Source organism: Panthera pardus, unplaced genomic scaffold, assembly GCF_024362965.1.
Source record: "Panthera pardus isolate Hobbes unplaced genomic scaffold, ASM2436296v1 HiC_scaffold_6, whole genome shotgun sequence".
NCBI lineage: Eukaryota > Metazoa > Chordata > Mammalia > Carnivora > Felidae > Panthera > Panthera pardus.
Window position 1 is genome coordinate 104,953,171 of NW_026526991.1, and position 17,782 is coordinate 104,970,952.

Below are 17,782 nucleotides of genomic sequence, written 5' to 3' on the forward strand. Positions count from 1 at the left end.
AGAAGAGTCCTCATTTTTTCATTGGCTATTTGCAGGAGACTTTATTTCCTCACAGAATGGGCCTCTCTGTAGGACTGCTCACAGCATGGCAGCTGGCTTCCCAGAGAGTGGGTGATCCCTGGGTGAGGGGACACTGAAGACAGAAGCCACAGTATTTTTTATAACATGATCTTGAAGTGATTTACATCACTTCTACCATCTTATATTGATCACACAGATCACCATTGGTATCATGTAGAAAGAAGGTACAAAAGGGTATAATTACCAGATTGTGGGGATCAATGGGGGCTATATTGGGAGGCTGGTTATCCTATCCTAGGAGCTATAAAAAGCTATTGAGTGTTTTGAGCGTAGAAGTGACATTTATATTTGCATTTCACATATATGATTCTGCTGTGAAGAATGAGGTATAGAGGAGAAAATTAAAGTCATGAAAATACTGTAGTAATCCAGAGTTTTTGAGATCCTGAAATAAAGCAGTGCTTACGAGATCTAAGAGATTGAGAAATATTTGAAAGAAAAGACATAATAATTTATTGGTTTTGATTGGTTGTGGTGAGGTAGGAAATAGAGGAGTTAAGGATGACTCTTAGGTGTCTGAGTTGAGAAATAGGTGGATATTGGTCCACTGAAATGCAGGACAGTAAGATAGATATAGCCAATAGACATTTGGATATCGTAGGTCTGAAGTTCAAACAGAAGGGAATGAATAAGACTATAAAATGAGAGGAGGACCGTAAGATAGATCACTAGGGAATTCAACATGTGGATGCGAGGGAAATGACCCAGCAAAATGAAGAAGAAATGTTATGAGCTAGATAGTAAACCAGCAAAGTATGATTTTAAGGAAGCCAAGGGAGAATATAGTGTTGAGAAAACAAGGAAGTATAGCTAACCTATAATCATTAAAATGAGAAGCTCAGTGAAGCTCTGAAGTATAGTTTGGAAAGCCTAAACTAAATGCTTTACTTTAGTGAGTTATATGGTAACCCTAATCTCAGTGTGAAAACAAAATATAAATAATTTTTTCCAAGGTAGTATTGTTAGGATTTTAGGATACCATTTCCATTACCCCCTCCAAAAATACACACACACACACACACATGTGTACATCCACCCTCCCACACACACACTGAGTCCTCATAACTTTACAAGACAAAATTAGCTGTTTCTCCACCTCTTCCACATCATAAGACGATGGACAATAAAAGGAGTCAGCAAACCTTTTTCTGTAAGGGCCAGATAGAAAACATGTTAGACTTTGTAGGTCATATGGTCTGTTTTATAACTATTCAACTGTGTCATTGTAATGTAAAAGCAAGCATAAATAATATGTAAATAAATACATGTGGCAGTGTAACAGGACAGCTTCATTTACAAAAACAAGTGTCATAGCAGTTTTACTTCTAGGTGTATACCCAAAGGAATTGAAAGCAGGAATTCAAACACATATTTGTACACCATTGTTCATTGCAGCATTATTTACAATAGCCAGAGGTGGAAGCAACCTAAGTATTTATCAACAAATAAGTGGATAAAATGTGGTTTGTGTGTGTGTATACACGCAATGGAATATCATTCAGCCTTGAGAAGAAATGAAATTCTGGCATGTGCTGCCACATGGGTGAACCTAGAAATTATTATGCTAAGTGGGGTCCCCACCTGGGTGGCTCAATGGGTTGAGTGTCCGACTTCGATTCAAGTCACAGTCTTGTGGTTCATGGGTTTGAGCCCCTTGTGAGACTTTGTTGCTGACAGTGTGGAGCCTGCTTCAGGTTCTCTGTCTCCTCCTATCTCTGCCCCTCCCCCATGTGCACACGCGCACCCACACGTGCTCTCTCTCAAAAATAAACATGTTTAAAAAATTTAAAAAAAAGAAATCATTAAGTGAAATAAAGCCATACACAGAAGGACAAATATTTTATGGTTCTGCTTATCTGAGGTACTTAGAATAGGCAGATTTATACAGACAGAATACAGAATAGAAGTTACCAAGAGCTGAGCAAGCGGGGAATGGGGAATTATTGTCTCATGGGTGTAGAGTTTCTGTTTAAAGATATGAACACATTCCAGAAATGGATAGTGGTAGTGGTACAACACTGCGGTGTACTTAATGCCACTGAATCTTACACTTGATGGTTACAGTGGTTAACTTTTATGTACATTTTACTACTACTACTACTACTGCTAATTATAATCATAATAAAATAGGCAGCAGGTAAATTTGGCTCCTGGGTTATAGTTTACCAGTCCCTGGACCATAAATTCTTGAGTGCAGAGATTGTGTTTCTTTCAGCTTATATCCATAGTGTCCAACACCTACAGCTGTTTTATTGAAGATGTACAGAAGTTCAACGTAGCCAAATGAAATTAAGAATTTGGGTCTTCCTTTTTTTACCTGTGTATTTATTTTCATAGTCTGCTTAATGTTTATTTAGTACTTGCTTAATTTTTTATTGCAGATTGAACACATTTACTCTGTGATGTCTAGAGATCACAGGAGGAAAAAAATACTTAAAAAACTTTTTTTTTAATGTTTATTATTGTTGAGAGAGTGCGAGTGGGGGAGGGGCAGAGAGAGAGGAAAGCACAGAATCCGAAGCAGGCTCCAGGCTCTGAGCTGTCAGCACAAAGCCTGATGCAGGGCTCGAACTCATGAACTGTGAGATCATGACCTGAGCCAAAGGCAGATGCCTAACCAACTGAGCCACCCAGGCGCCCCATATATTTTTTTGTCATTAAACATTAAATGACTCCGATTCCTCCATATAATTGTGAAAAATGTCGTTTCTGATAAGCTCATATTATACATAACATGTTTATGTTTTCTCTTTACACATATAAATAAAAGCCTTACATTTTGCACAGTAACTGGCTTATCTTTTTTTTTTTAATGTTTATTTTTGAGAGAGAGAGAAAGCGAGCACAAGCAGGGGAGGGGTAGAGAGAGAGAGAGGGAGACACAGAATCTGAAGCAGGCTCCAGTCTCCAAGCTGTCAGCACAGAGCCTGACGTGGGGCTTGAACCCACGAACCGCAAGATAATGACCCGAGCCAAAGTTGGACAACTCAACCGACTGAGCCACCCAGGCACCCCATCTGGCTTATCTTCATGGTAGAATCAGTGACAGTAAGTAGTCTGGGTGAGAAGTGGACCTGAGTGACAAGAATAGGTTTGTCGTCTTGTGTAGCTGCATGTCGATCTGTAGAAATCACTAATACTGGAGAGAATATTGAAAGGGTTTTTCTTAGGTGAAAACCTGTACTTTTTTCATATTACATTATATCCTTTACATTTCTTCAGTGCTATTTGTAAATATTTATTAATGTTCATATATATTTAATATAGGTCCCTCTTTACAAAGGAGGAAACTGAGAGGATAAAACTTGGTAAACTTTAAAGGGGATCATAATCCTTAATGACAGGAGGAATTTCATGTTTCAATTAAAAACCTTAGTCAGCTATGGCCCAACTCAAAAAATTGACAATCCTCCTTTTATTTCTAGGAGAATCACTGATTGATTGACGCTAACAGAGTAAGTAGATATTATTAGTCAGCTGATACTCAGGAAACAGAGTATGTTGTGACATCTGTGGGATTTTGTTGTTATTTTTTGAGCAGTAGGAAAAAGTATATTAGAGTATAAGATTAGAAAGTAAAAATAATATGAAAGCTCTCTTTACAGAGGGGACATTCGAAAGTGAATGCCCCTGACATTTGTTTTTTTAATAGCTAGATAGTTTTGAAGTTTTTTGCTTTTTGTTTTTTTTGTTTTGTGTTTTTTTTCTAGACTTGGGGCCAGAATCAACTGAGGATGGTATTTTATAGTTCATAGTTTAGAATTGAGACAAGCACAATTGTTCATCTTTCGGTATCCTCTTGGCAGTTTTCAAATGTATTTTTTGAAATATATCGTTGAAATACTAGGTTATATTTTAGTGCCAGTACTAGTGTGCTAGAGCCACAGTTTACTTTTTCAAACTGTGCTTACCTTATTAGTCAATTTAAAATACACCCAAATCAAGGGGCGCGTGGGTGGCTCTGTCCCTTGAGCGGCTGACTTTCGACTCAGGTCATGATTTCATGGTTTGTGAATTTGACCCCTGTGTCAGGCTCTGTGCTGACAGCTCAGAGCTTGGAGCCTGCTTTGGATCTGTGTCTGCCTCTCTCTCTGCCCCTCCCCTGTTCACACTCTGTGTCTCTCTCTCAAAAATAAATTTTTTTAACGTTATTACTCATTTTTGAGAGAGAGAGTGCGAGCAGGAGAAGGGCAGAGAGAGAGGGAGACACAGAATCTGAAGTAGGCTCCAGGCCTGGGGTTTGTACTCATGGACTGTGAGATCATGACCTGAGCCAAAGTTGGATGCTTAACCAACTGAGCCATCCAGGCACCCACCCCTCCAAAAATGTCTTTAAATGCATCCAAATCAAAATTAACTACCTTGAAGAGGGAAATTGAAGTAATATGGTAATTTCCAGGTAGAGAAATTCTGTAAAACTCAAGCATGTCTGTTTTGATAATCCTTAAGAAGTATTTCCTACAAAATACTAAATAAATGTTGTGATTGTTATCAAGTTTCACATTACCCCAGAAAGTATTCATTTGTTGTCAGGTTAAGAATTCAAGGCTTTTCTAGAAGAGAACTTTTCGACATTTTTCAAATATTTCTCCAATATGTTGATTCTTTAGAGTGTGATCCATTTTATTTATTTATTTTTTATTTTTATTCTCAAATTAGTTAACATACAGTGTAGTCTTGGCTTCAGGGGTAGAACCCAGTGATTCATCACTTACATATAACACCCGGTGCTCATCCCAACAAGTGCCCTCCTTAATGCCCATCACGCATTTAACCCACTCCCCTACCTCCACCAACCCTCAGTTTGTCCTCTGTATTTAAAGAATCTTTTGGGTGATCCATTTTAAAGCTTATCTGCAGTGTTTATTTATACTGTCTGGCAGGCCATGAAGGCTTGTGGCATTTCCTAGTGAGAAACAACTCCATGCATGACTGATGTAAGTGATCTGCCAACTGCCTCTTCCTGATTTGAGTGTCTTTTCTAGCAAGACACAGATGCTTGAAGTGAGCCTGAGGTCATTAAAAAGGAACATATCTGCCCCTTTTGTTTACTGAAGCTTTAATATTTATTAATTAAAGAATTTTTATTATTGAATTCTTTCTAGGAAACTTGTTCAACTGTATGGTCAGTGGTAAAGTATCAGCTTAAGGAAAAAATTGTGTAATGTCTTAAAACATAATATGACAAGATTTACAAAGACCTGTGTCCCCTAAGATTTATGAGCAGTCATATTATCATCAACATGTAGTTTGTTTGTAGTTGCTGAGAATTCCCATAGTCCTTTCTTTTTTCTCCTTTTGATTCACTGGAAAGCTTTTGCCTCGATAGGTCTATGAATCTGTTATTTTAGTTTGCCTTGATCTCCAATTGCCATGCTCAAATTTTTGAACACCTCATGCATGCATACAGTCCAGTCATTTTGATGACTTGGGAAGGTGTGAAGAGGCTAAGGAGCAAGACTACGTATTTTCTCTTAGTCTGATTCTTACTGCAAAGGAATGTAGTAGAACACTGCAGCTTTTTGTACCTATTGGCTGCATGTGCCCAAAACATAAACAGTCAAAGTAAGTCTTTATTGAATAAAAATAAATTTGCCTCAGTTGTATCATAGAAGATCAGGGCGTTGGGATCAGTTCTGTGGCCATCATGGGGAGCCCCAACACTTTTTCTCCAGGATTTCTTCAAGAAGAAGTATAAAATAATATTAGTATGTCATGGGCCTTTGATTTGGAAGCCTCAGTAAATTCGCAAATTGATATTGATTGCCTAGCTATAAACTGTTCAGCATCTTACTCATAAGTAGTTCTTTTTGATAACTGGGAATGTGGTTTTGTTTGTTTTAGTGGCTTTAAGCATTTTATTCAGAGTTGAGGACATAAAAAGAGAGTTTGATAATTATATGTAGATGCTAATGTAAAAAGCCCTTAGGAGTTCAAAAATCATGCCTTTTACAACTGGTTATATTTCCAGTTTTTCCAAACAAGAGTATGGAATTATTGCCAGTCTTGGTTTAAAGTATACATGATACCTATATAAATCATACTGATGCAGAATAGGTCTCCAAACCCAAAGAATGCCCTGGCAACTTTGTCTCTAGGATTGCTCTAAATGGTGTTCCTTATTAAGTTATCTAGAGGGAAACCAGGTTCAGTCATTTGCTTTTTTATTTTAGGTACCGAATGGTGCTCTTGCTTTATGAGTTTTAAAGCCTGGGAAATTTGACACGGGGAATATTATTTTTTGACTGGGTAAATAAAGTTAGGGAAAAACAGGGAACAAAAGAGATCAAAGGATGCGATGCATTCAAATTTATTCTGTAGTTCTGTTACCATAATAATTCACTCAGAGGGGATTCATTTTGAATTTTGTATTTAGTGTTAAAAGGAACAGAGCTGGGGCAAGTGCAGGCCAGCACTGAGTAACAATGGTGGATTGAGATCTATTGTATTTTTAAGTGATTCCAGGGCTGTCCAGGTGTCCTGATTTAAAGGCTGCTTCTTGAGTCAGGAAATTGTATCTTGTTCTGAGGTTTACTGTAATAAAGTACACAGTCCTAGGGGATGGTACTGCTGGCCTCATGAATCACTTTACAGGCTGGCTGTACTGACCCAAGCCCCATGATTTATTTATGTCATACCAGAGTAGGAATGGCAAATATGTAAGGCACACATGGTTTCTGGGATGGTTCTTTAACAGGAAAACTGTCATAAATCCATAAAGTGAGATAGGGCAGAGCAGCCGCAGCTCATGTCATGTCCAAGAGATCTCTTCCTATTTTATAGTGATGTATAGTTCTAGAACTGGGTAAGTTTAGCATTTTGCTTGGAATGTGTCCTTGGGCTTTTTGTGTGCTATGTTTTAGTCCATCCAGTCTTGGATTTATTACTTACATCATCTTCTGCATCTATGCTTGTGATTGCCAGCATTGCAACAAGATTAGAATTTTACCTAGCATTTGAACTTCATTTGATTCCCCGCACTAATAAGAGATGCTCTTAGAGTTGTATTTAGGATTTGTATGGCTAGTCAGATATTGAGCCAAAATGGACAAGATACTAATTAATTCTTCACCTTAATCTGAATGAAATCACGTTATTTTAATTAATCTTTTTATTTTGAGATGATTGTAGATTCTGTAGAATCACATATAGTTGTAAAAAATAATACAGAGAGATCCCCAGTTTCCCCAGCAGTAACATCTTACAAAACCAGGATGTGATATTGTGTACAGTATCACAACCAGGATATGGACCATCACTACAGAGATCCCCTTTTATACTCACACCCACTTCCCTCTCACCCCACCTTCCTTGTTCTTGGCAGCCAATCTGTTTTCCGTTTTTATAATTTTCTCATTTCAAGAATGTTATATAAATGGAATCATACAGTGTATAATTTTTTCAGATTGTTTTTTACTCTGCATAGTTATCTGGAGATTAATCCAGATTGTTGCATCTATCAGTGGTTCATTCCTTTTTATTACTGAGTGATATTCCATGGTATGGATGTGCTATAGTTTGTTTTACCGGTCACCTGTGGAAGGACATCTGAGTTGTTTCCTGTTTTTGTCTATTTTTTATTTATTTATTTATTTTTTTAATTTTTTTTTTCAACGTTTTTTATTTATTTTTGGGACAGAGAGAGACAGAGCATGAACGGGGGAGGGGCAGAGAGAGAGGGAGACACAGAATCGGAAACAAGCTCCAGGCTCCGAGCCATCAGCCCAGAGCCTGACGCGGGGCTCGAACTCACAGACCGCGAGATCGTGACCTGGCTGAAGTCGGACGCTTAACCGACTGCGCCACCCAGGCGCCCCCCCGTTTTTGTCTATTATGGAAAAAACCTATAAACATTTGTGTACAGGTTTTTGTATAACTTAAGTTTATGTTTTTCTAGAATAAATGCCCAGATGTACAGTTTCTAGATGATATGGTAGTTGCATATTTAATATTTTAAGAAACTGTCAAACTGTTTTCCAGACTGGTAGCACCATATGACATTCCCAGCAGCAGTGCGTAAGTGATCCTGTTTTCCCACATCCTTGCTAGCATTTGGTGTTGTCTCTATTTTTATTTTAGCAGTTCTGATAATTGTATAATGCTAGCTCATTGTGGTTTTTACTTTGCATTTCTCTAAGGGAGAATGATGTTGACTATCCTTTCATATGATTGTCATCTGTATATTCTTTTCAGTGAAATAATTCTTAATGTCTTCTTTCCATTTTCTAATTAGAGAGTTTGTTTATTGTTGCGTTTTGAGAGTTTTTTAGTCTACTCTTTTGTCAGATATGTGGTTTGCAAATATTTTCTCCCAGTCTGTATCATTCTCTAAACAGAGACTCTTAACCATGACTTTAGTTACTAAATGTATTTGTTATATTAATTTTATTTTTTTAGGGCAGTTTTAGGTTAATAGCAAAATTGGGTGGAAAGTACAAAAAATCTTCATCACTGCCATCCCCATGTATACATAATCTCCCCCATCAATTGTGGGTACCAGGGTATATTTGTTACAATCAATGAAGCTACATTAATACATTGTTGTTACCCAAAGTCCATAGTTTATATTAGAATTCACTCATAGTTTTGTACATTCTGTGCGTTTTGAAAAATGTATAATGTTATGTATCACCCATTGTAGTATCATATAGAATAGTTTCATTGACCTAAAAATCCTTGTGCTCTCATTTATCTCTCTTTCCCTAGCCCCTGAAAACCATTTTTTTTTTACTGTCTCCATAATTTTGCCTTTTCCAAAATGTGTAGTTGGAATTTTATAGTACATACACTTTTCAAAATGGCTCTTTCATTTAGTAATATGTATTTGAGTTCTTGTCACATCTTTTTATGGCTTTTATAGCTCATTTCTTTTTAGTGCCAAATAATATTCCATTGTCTTGATCTACCACAATTTATCCATTTACCTACTGAAGGACATCTTACTTGTTTCCAGATTATGACGATTATGAGTAAGGCTGCTATAAACATCCCTGTCCAGGTTTTGGGATGTAAGTTTTATGTGAACATAAGTTTTCAGTTCATTCAGATAAATACTGAGGAGCATGATTGCTAGATTGTATGGTAAGAGTAAGGGTTAGTTTTTTGAGCAAAAAACTGCCAAACTGTGTTCAAAAGTGGCTGTGCAGTTTCTCATTCCCACCAGCAATGATGAGAGTCCGTTTTATTTCACCAGCATTTGACATTGTTTGTGTTTTGGATTTGGGCCATTCTAATAGGTGTGTAGCGATACCTCATTAGTGTTTTAATTTGTAGTTCTCTATTGACATATGATGTTGAACATTTTTTCATATATATATATCTTCTTTATTTTACACATATTTTCTCCCAGTCTGTGGCTTGTCTTCTCAATCTCTTGATACTTGAAATTTTTAAACACATGTGTTTTATGAAATAATGGTATATGCTTATTTTACAACATAAGTATCCAGAATACAGACTTATTTGCTTAAATTAAATAATTTAAGATTCTTTTGTTTTAATGGAGAGACAATATTAATGAAATGTAGAAGAAATAATTCTTAGATACACATGTTAACCAAATTGGAGTTTATTTTCCAATTTTATAAGTATCACAGATAACTTTTTAGAAGGAAACAAGCAATTCCTTTTTAAAATATAATTGAAGAGCTGATAAATAAATTACTACTTAGTGTGCACTGCCTCAAAAGGCCTCAAAATCCATTAGGCCACCAGTTTCAACCCAGTACAACATATTGAAATTCCCTGTTCTCCCCGGAGTTTCAAAAGGCCTAAAGCTTCAACCTACCTTATTGTTTCACAGAGTTCTTAGGGCACTCCAGGCTCAGTCTACCAACAGACTTTACATGTACCCGTGTTCTAGTTACCTAGATTTCTCGGGGTAACATTTTAAGATGGAGGCCTTATCTTGGCTCAGTGCTTAATGTGACCTTTGTCACATATAAGACATTTAATGAATGTGTACTGAACTGAGCTGAACCACCAAGGGCAAGAGGAATTAGAAGACTGAATTTTAAGTGAAAAGGATGAAAAAGGCACTAAGAAAGGAAAGTATGTATTTGGGAAACATGACAATTTTCAAATGACTAAAGCATCATGCTGGAACGTTTGGATTGTAGCCAAATTGTGAATGGTTTGATTGTCATGTAGCTTGTAAATTTGTGTACTTACTTTTACATAGAATGGTGAATTTTTATAGCTAGAAGATATTTAGAATTTATATTGTTAATCCAAAAAACGTCCAATTGAGATCTGTCACTAGATTCTCATAATTTCTCCTTCTCCTATTCCTTCAGTCTTAGGTTCTTTTTAAATTTAACTTTATTTAATTTATTTTTTTAATTTACATCCAAATTAGTTAGCATATAATGCAACAATGATTTCAGGAGTAGATTCCTTAATGCTCTTTACCCATTTAGCCCACCCCCCCTCCCAAAACCCCTCCAGTAATGCTCTGTTTGTTCTCCATCTTTAAGAGTCTCTTATGTTTTTGTTCTCTTCCCTGTTTTTATATTATTTTTGTTTCCCTTCCCTTATGTTCATCTGTTTTGTATCTTAAAGTCCTCATATGAGTAAAGTCATATGATATTTGCCATTCTCTGACTAATTTTGCTTCACATAATACTCTCTACTTCCATCCATGTAGTTGCAAATGGCAAGGTTTCATTCTTTTTGATTGCCGAGTAATACTCCATTGTATATCTATATACCATATCTTCTTTATCCATTCATCCATCGATGGACATTTGGGCTTTTTCTATACTTTGGCTATTGTTGATAGTGCTGCTATAAACATTGGGATGAATGTGCCCCTTCGAAACAGCATACCTGTATCCCTTGGATAAATCCCTAGTAGTGCAATTGCTGGGTCATAGGGTAGTTCTATTTTTAATTTTTTGAGGAACTTCCATACTGTTTCCAGAGTGGCTGCACCAGTTTGCATTCCAATTTTTTTTTAATGTTCATTTATTTTTGTGGGGAGGGGCAGAGAGAGAGAGAGGGAGACACAGAATCCGAATCAGGCTCCAGGCTCTGAGCTGTCAGCACAGATCTCAATGTGGAGCTTGAACTCCAAAGCTGTGAGATCATGACCTGAGCCAAAGTCAGATGCTTGACCAACTGAGCCACCCAGGCACCACCCCCCCCCCCAACCCCCCGCTTCAGTCTTAGGTTGTTAAAGCAGGTATCCTCAAGTGTACTGGCACATGCAACCAGAATTCACAGAAATTTGCAAAAGCTAGAAACACATAATTAGAGATTATCTGGAATATTTTTTGAGACTATTACACTTGCTTTTGTTGCTTTCTCTCTTTCTGTTTTTTCAAAGTACATCCAAATAAAACTTCTTATATTCATCATCTCCTGTGTAAGACAATGTGTGTTTATAATAGAACTGTTTTGAAATACCTTCTTTTTCACATGTAATATTAAATGCCAATTCAACACGTGTACTCAATCCAGTCTCTTAGTTTTCATCGTGATAAAATTCTAGGGTATGAGAAGCAATTAAGTCTTCTTACACAGATGGTATGAGAAGCAGTTAAGTCTTCTTACACAGATGTGTACTTGGACAAATCAAATAATCAACTATAAATTAATATATAATGTTATAATGTTGTTGTAGTTGTTTTTACAACTTCACAAAAAGCTTTTAATTTTCTTATCTTGCTAGAAGAGTAGCAGAGATAAAATGTACTAAGAATTCCTGCGCTGGGGGTGCCTGGGTGGCTCAATTGGTTAAGCATCCAACTCATGATCTTACCTGAGGTCTTGACTCAGGGTCATGAGTTCAAGCCTCACATTGGGTTCCATGTTGGGTGTGAAGCCCACTTAAAAAACAAACAAGCAAACAAACGAAAAAACAGAATTCCTCCTCTGCAGAGAATGTAACAGAAACTACAATAGGCGTACGTGGGTGGCTTAGTTGGTTAAATGATCTCGCAGTTTAGTTCATGAGTTCAAGCCCTGCATCAGGCCCTGTGCTGACAGCTTGGAACTTGGAGCCTGCTTCAGATTCTGTGTCTCCTTCTCTCTCTGCTCCTACTCAGCTCATACTCTGCCTCTCTCCCTCTCTCTTTCAAAAATAAATAAACATTAAAAAAATAATAAAAAAAAGAAACTACCATAGAGCAGATAACAACTCCAATCCAATCAATAGATAATAATAAGCCCCTTTGTCAACTGTGATACAATTCACTAGAAGTTATTTCGTTTTGCCTCCTCTGACTCAAGCAAGAACATTCCCCAATAATGTTATATTTTAATCTCCACAAAATTTAATAGTATAGTCTAAACATGAAAGAGCCATAGAAGAGGCACATTTGTTTTTTGTACTGTTTATAGTAATTTCTTAAGGCTTACTGTGTTCTCCAAAATAACCAAAGGAGGAGTTCCAACATCAATTAACTATTGTTTAATTGAGATCGTAAGAATAGGCTTTATACATGTACAGCTTACAGATTGCTTTAAATAAGATATCAGGGAAAGGGAGTTGAGTTCAAGATGGTGGCATAGGAAGTTCATAAATTCACTCCATGGACAGCTACATATGGAATAATTTCCTCTGGAAAAGGCCAGAAAACTGGATGAGCAGAGCCCCCACACAAAAGGACAGCATCAAGATGCGTAGGAGAGGCAGAGACACTGTCTTGCCAAAAAAGACCCATCCTATTTGGAGCAGTTCACAGTCATGAGGGATCTCAAAAATACTGAACTATTCTCTCATGATGCTCCATATCAGGCATGCCAGCTCTTAAATCCTGCACAAGAGAGATAAGACTCCTAAATGCCAGGTTTTGAAAAACAAGGACTATGAAAACCGTAGATTTATAGGGAACAGAGACCTCCCCTCCCCCAAAGGGCTCACTCACAGACTCATTCTCCCTGAAACCTAATTCAAAAATACCAATTTGAAAAGCATGTAGACCGGTTGTGGAGGAGACTCACTTACTAATCTTAAAATGCCTACTGGAGTGGTAGGAAGCTTTTGGGACTTTTTTCATGGATGGAATCATTGGCAGATCCAATTGTAATTTCATCCTGCCTTTCCATTGTCACAGCCAGTAGATGCCATTTTGGATCTGTCCCTCTACCCTGCTGGAGTCAGTGAGTGTGCCCTGCTGAGAACTCTGCCCCACATCCTCGTGCAAGGATGTGTCACAGCCTAGCCCACAACTACTTTCCAATGCCAGTCATATATTGGAGCTGTGCTGGCCAATAACCTTGCCAACCACTACACAACAGATACGGCCACATTTAGTAGATGGGAGTGCACATCCCACACAGGAGACATCCCTTGAGTGCCTAGCTTTGGTCGTCAGAGGGGATTACATTTCTGGGATCCATGTACCATCTCCTTAAAAAGGTGGCTCCTTTAAGATTGGGAGAGATATATCTTTTGCCTAATACATAGAAACAAAGTTGGGCAAAATGAGACGGAGGATAATGTCTCAAATGAAAGAACAAGACAAAACATTGGAGAAAGACATTAATGTAATGGAGATAAATCATCCACCTGGTAAAGTGTTCAAAGTAATGGTCATAAAGATGCTCACCAAACTCAGCAGAAGAATGAATGAACACAGTGAGATCCTCAACAAAGAGAAAACATAAGCTTCAAACAAGTTACAGAGCTGAAGAATATAATGACTGAACTGTAAAGTACACTAGAAGGAGTTTAACAGCACAGCGGGTGAAACTGAAGATCAAGATCAGCAAATTGGAAGACAAAGCAGTAGAACATACCCAGATAAAGCAGCAAAACAAAAAAGAATTTTTAGAAATGAAGATAAATTCACTTTGGAGACAGTTTCAAGTAGAATAACATAAGGCTCCCAGAAGAAGAGAGAAAGGGCTAGAAAACTATTTGAAGAAATAAAGGCTGGAAACTTCCCTAATCTGGGAAAGGAAACAGACATACAGGTCCAGGAAACCCAGAGAGTTCCAAAAAAAGATGAACACAAAGCAATCCACACCAAACACATTACAATTAAAATGGTAAAAGTTAGAATCTTAATAAGTTTTAATAAAAATTTTTTAACGTTTATTTATTATTGAGAGACAGAGAGAGGAGGAGACACAGAATCCAAAGCAGGCTCCAAACATATTGCAATTAAAATGGTAAAAGTTAGAATCTTAATAAATTAAAAAAAATTTTTTTTAACATTTATTTATTATTGAGAGACAGAGAGCATGAGCATGGGAGGGAGAGACAGAGAGAGGAGGAGACACGGAATCTGAAGCAGGCTCCAGGCTCTGAGCTGTCAACACAGAGCCCAACACGGGGCTTGAACTCACGAACTGCGAGATCATGACCTGAGCCGAAGTCAGACGCTCAGCCAACTGAGCCACCCAGGCGCCCCAAAGTTAGAATCTTATAAGCAGCAAGATAAAAACAACTTAATATATACAAGGGAAACTCCATAAGGCCATCAGATTTTTCGGCAGAGACTTTGAAACCAGAAGAGAATGGCATCCAACAAACAGTTCTCAACCTAGCAAAATTATCATTCAGACTTGAGGGAGAGATTAAGAGTTTTCCAGACAGATCTAAAGATGGCAACTTCATTAGTGAGGGACTCTGTGGCACTGTGCATGAGTACTAGCCCTCCTGTGGCTTCTGTCGGAAAAATTCCCTGGACCGCAGCCTCGAGTGAGCGGAGAGAACACTTTGCCCAGTTTGGCCATATATGAAAGTGCACTGTATCTTTTGACAGAGACTGGATTTTACAGAGGCATGGGTTGGATTCAGTTTTCTTCAGGAGAAGAACTTCAGAATGCACTACAACAAGAATATCATATTATTGGTGGAGTAAAGCTCCATATTCAAGCTCAGAGACCAAAAGCTTTGCAGGGGAATCAAAGATCTGATGAAGAGAAGGATTTTTGAGACTATTACTACAAGCAAAAGTTAAAGGAGTTCATCACTACTCAACTGACCTTACAAGAAATGATAAAGGGGCCTCTCTAAACTGGGTGGGGGGGGGGGGATGGAGCGGGGACACTAATTAATTACAAGAAAACATAAGAAACTAAAAATCTCACTGGAAAAGGTAAATATGTAGTAAAAATGATGGCTCAATCACTTAAATATGAAGGTTAAAAGACAAAAATAGGAAAATTAAAACTACAATAATTAGTTAAGTTTAGGCATTAGGGATGCTCAGAAATGAAAAGATGTAAAATGTGTCATCAAAAAAAGATTGCATGGGCAAGAGGGCAGGAATGTAAAATTATGGAGTGTGTTCAAATTTAACTTGCTGTCAACTCAAAATATATTGTTCTAGGGGCACCTGGTTGGCTCAGTCGCTTGAGCATCCACCTCAGCTCAGGTTATGATCTCTAGTTCATGGGTTCAAGCCCTGCGTCAGGCTCAATGCTAACAGCTCAGAGCCTGGAGCCTGCTTTGGATTGTGTGTCTCCCTCTCTCTTTGCCCCTCCTCCGCTCTCATACTCAGTCTCTCTCTCTCTCAAAAATAAACATTAAAAAAAAATAGATCATTCTGTACATAGGAAGCTATATGTGAACTTGTCAGTAACCACAAAACAAAGACTTAAATACCGAAAAGCACATGAGAAAGGACAGAAAGCAATTCCCAAAATGGCAGTAAGTACATACCTATCAATAATTGCATCATTACCATATGTGTGTGTGTGTGTGTGTGTGTGTATTTATATTTATATAAATGTTTATTTTCAAGAGACACAGAGACATAGTGGGGAAGGAGCAGACAGAGAGACATAGAGAGACAGAGAATCCAAAACAAGCTCTGTGCTAACAGCACAGAGCCTGATGTGGTGCTCAAACCTATGAACTGTGAGATCATGACCTGAGCCAAAGTCAGACGCTTAACTGACTGAGCCACTCAGGCACCCCATTAATTGCTTTAAATATAAAGAGACTAAACTCCAGTCAAGAAATTGAGTGGTGAGGGGCATCTGTATGGTTCAGTCAATTAAGCATCTGACTTTAGCCCGGGTCATGACCTCATGGTTCATGAGTTTGAGCCCTGCATTGGGCTCTCTGCTGTCAGCACAGAGCCCACTTTGGATCCTCAACCCCCCACCTTCCTCAGCTCCTCTCAAAAATAAACATTAAAGAAAAAAAGAAATTGAGTGATGAATGGGTAAATAAAAACAAGACCCATCTCTATGCTGCCTATTAGAGACTCACTTCATAAGTAAGGACACATAGAGACTGAAGGTGAAGGGATGTAGAAACTATACAAATGGAAACATAAAACTGGTGTAGCTATACTCACAGCATACAAAACAGGTTTTAAAACAAGACTGTCATGGGGCACCTGAGTGTCTCAGTCGGTTGAGTGTCCGACATCAGCTCAGGTCATGATCTTGCAGTCTGTGAGTTCGAGCCCTGCTTCGGGCTCTGTGCTAACAGCTCAGAGCCTGGAGTCTGCTTTGGATTCTGTGTCTCCCTCTCTCTCTGCCCCTCCCCCGTTCATGCTCTGTCTCTCTCTCTCTCTCTGTCAAAAATAAACATTAAAAAAATTTTTTTTAAATAAAAAAAAAGACTGTCATAATAAACAAATAAGGATATTACATAATGATAAAGGGATTAATCCAACAAGAAGGCATAACATTTATAAATATATATGCACCCAACATAGGAGTACTATGGTATATAAAACAAATATCAAGGGACCTAAGAGGAGAAATTGACAGCAATACAACAATAAAGGACTTTACTTCTCCTTTACATCACTGGGTAGATCATTTAAAGAATCATTGGCCTTAAATGACACATTAGACCAAATGGATTTAATAGATTTATACAGAACATTCTATCCAAAAGCAACAGAATGCACATTCTTCTCAAGTGCACATGAAACAGTCTCCAGATAGATCATGTTAGGCTGCAAAACAATTTTAAATAAATTCAAGAAGATTATATTAGGCATCTTCTCTGAACACAGTGGTATGAATCTGAAATGAATCATAAGAAAAGTGGAAAAACCAGAGAAATGTGGACATCAAGCAGCATTCAACTGAACAACCAGTGGGTCATCAAAGAAATCAAACTTACCTAGAGACAAATGAAAACAGAGATGCAACATATAAAAATCTTTGAAATGCAGCAAAAGTGGTTCTTAGAAGATCATAGCAATAAAGATCTAACAAGAAACAGGAAAAATCTCAAACAATCTAACTTTACACCTAGAAAAAGAAAAACAAATGAAGTCCAAAATCAGTCAAAGGAAGGAAATTATAAGGATCAGAGCAGAAATACATGAAATAGAGACTCAAAGAAACACACAAAAACAAAAGAAAAAGATCAATAAAACAATAAGGTGGTTCTTTGAAAAGATAAACAAAATTGACACACCTTTGGCTAGGCTAATCAATAAAAAAATAGAACAAGCTTTAATACAATCAGAAGTGAAAGAGGAAAAGTTAAACCGACACCACAGAAATGCAAAGAATCATAAGAGACTACTATGAACAATTTTATGCCAAAAATCTGGATAACCTTAAAGAAATTGATAAATTCCTATAAGCATACAATCTTCCAAGCCTGAATCATGAAGAAATAGAAAATCTTTATACTAATAAAGAGATTGAATCAGTAATCAAAAAAACCAACAAACAAGAGTCCAGGACCAGATGGCTTTACTGGTGAATTCTACCAGGCATTGAAAGATTTAATACTTACTCTTCTCAAACTGTTGCAGAAAAAAGAAGAGGA

At 37.5% G+C, this 17,782-nt stretch overlaps 2 protein-coding genes across 14 annotated transcripts in view; both read left to right on the plus strand.

Annotated features, from left to right (window-relative positions):
- ERC1 (ELKS/RAB6-interacting/CAST family member 1) overlaps positions 1-17,782 on the plus strand; it is a 516,510-nt gene that overhangs the window by 355,111 nt on the left and 143,617 nt on the right. The gene's annotated exons all lie outside the window — the stretch shown is intronic.
- Positions 11,704-15,024, plus strand: LOC109276242 (SRA stem-loop-interacting RNA-binding protein, mitochondrial-like). The gene is given in 2 exon segments (XM_053894991.1): positions 11,704-14,792; positions 14,794-15,024. Coding segments are annotated over 2 exon segments (333 nt in total). The 5' UTR covers positions 11,704-14,634; the 3' UTR covers positions 14,969-15,024.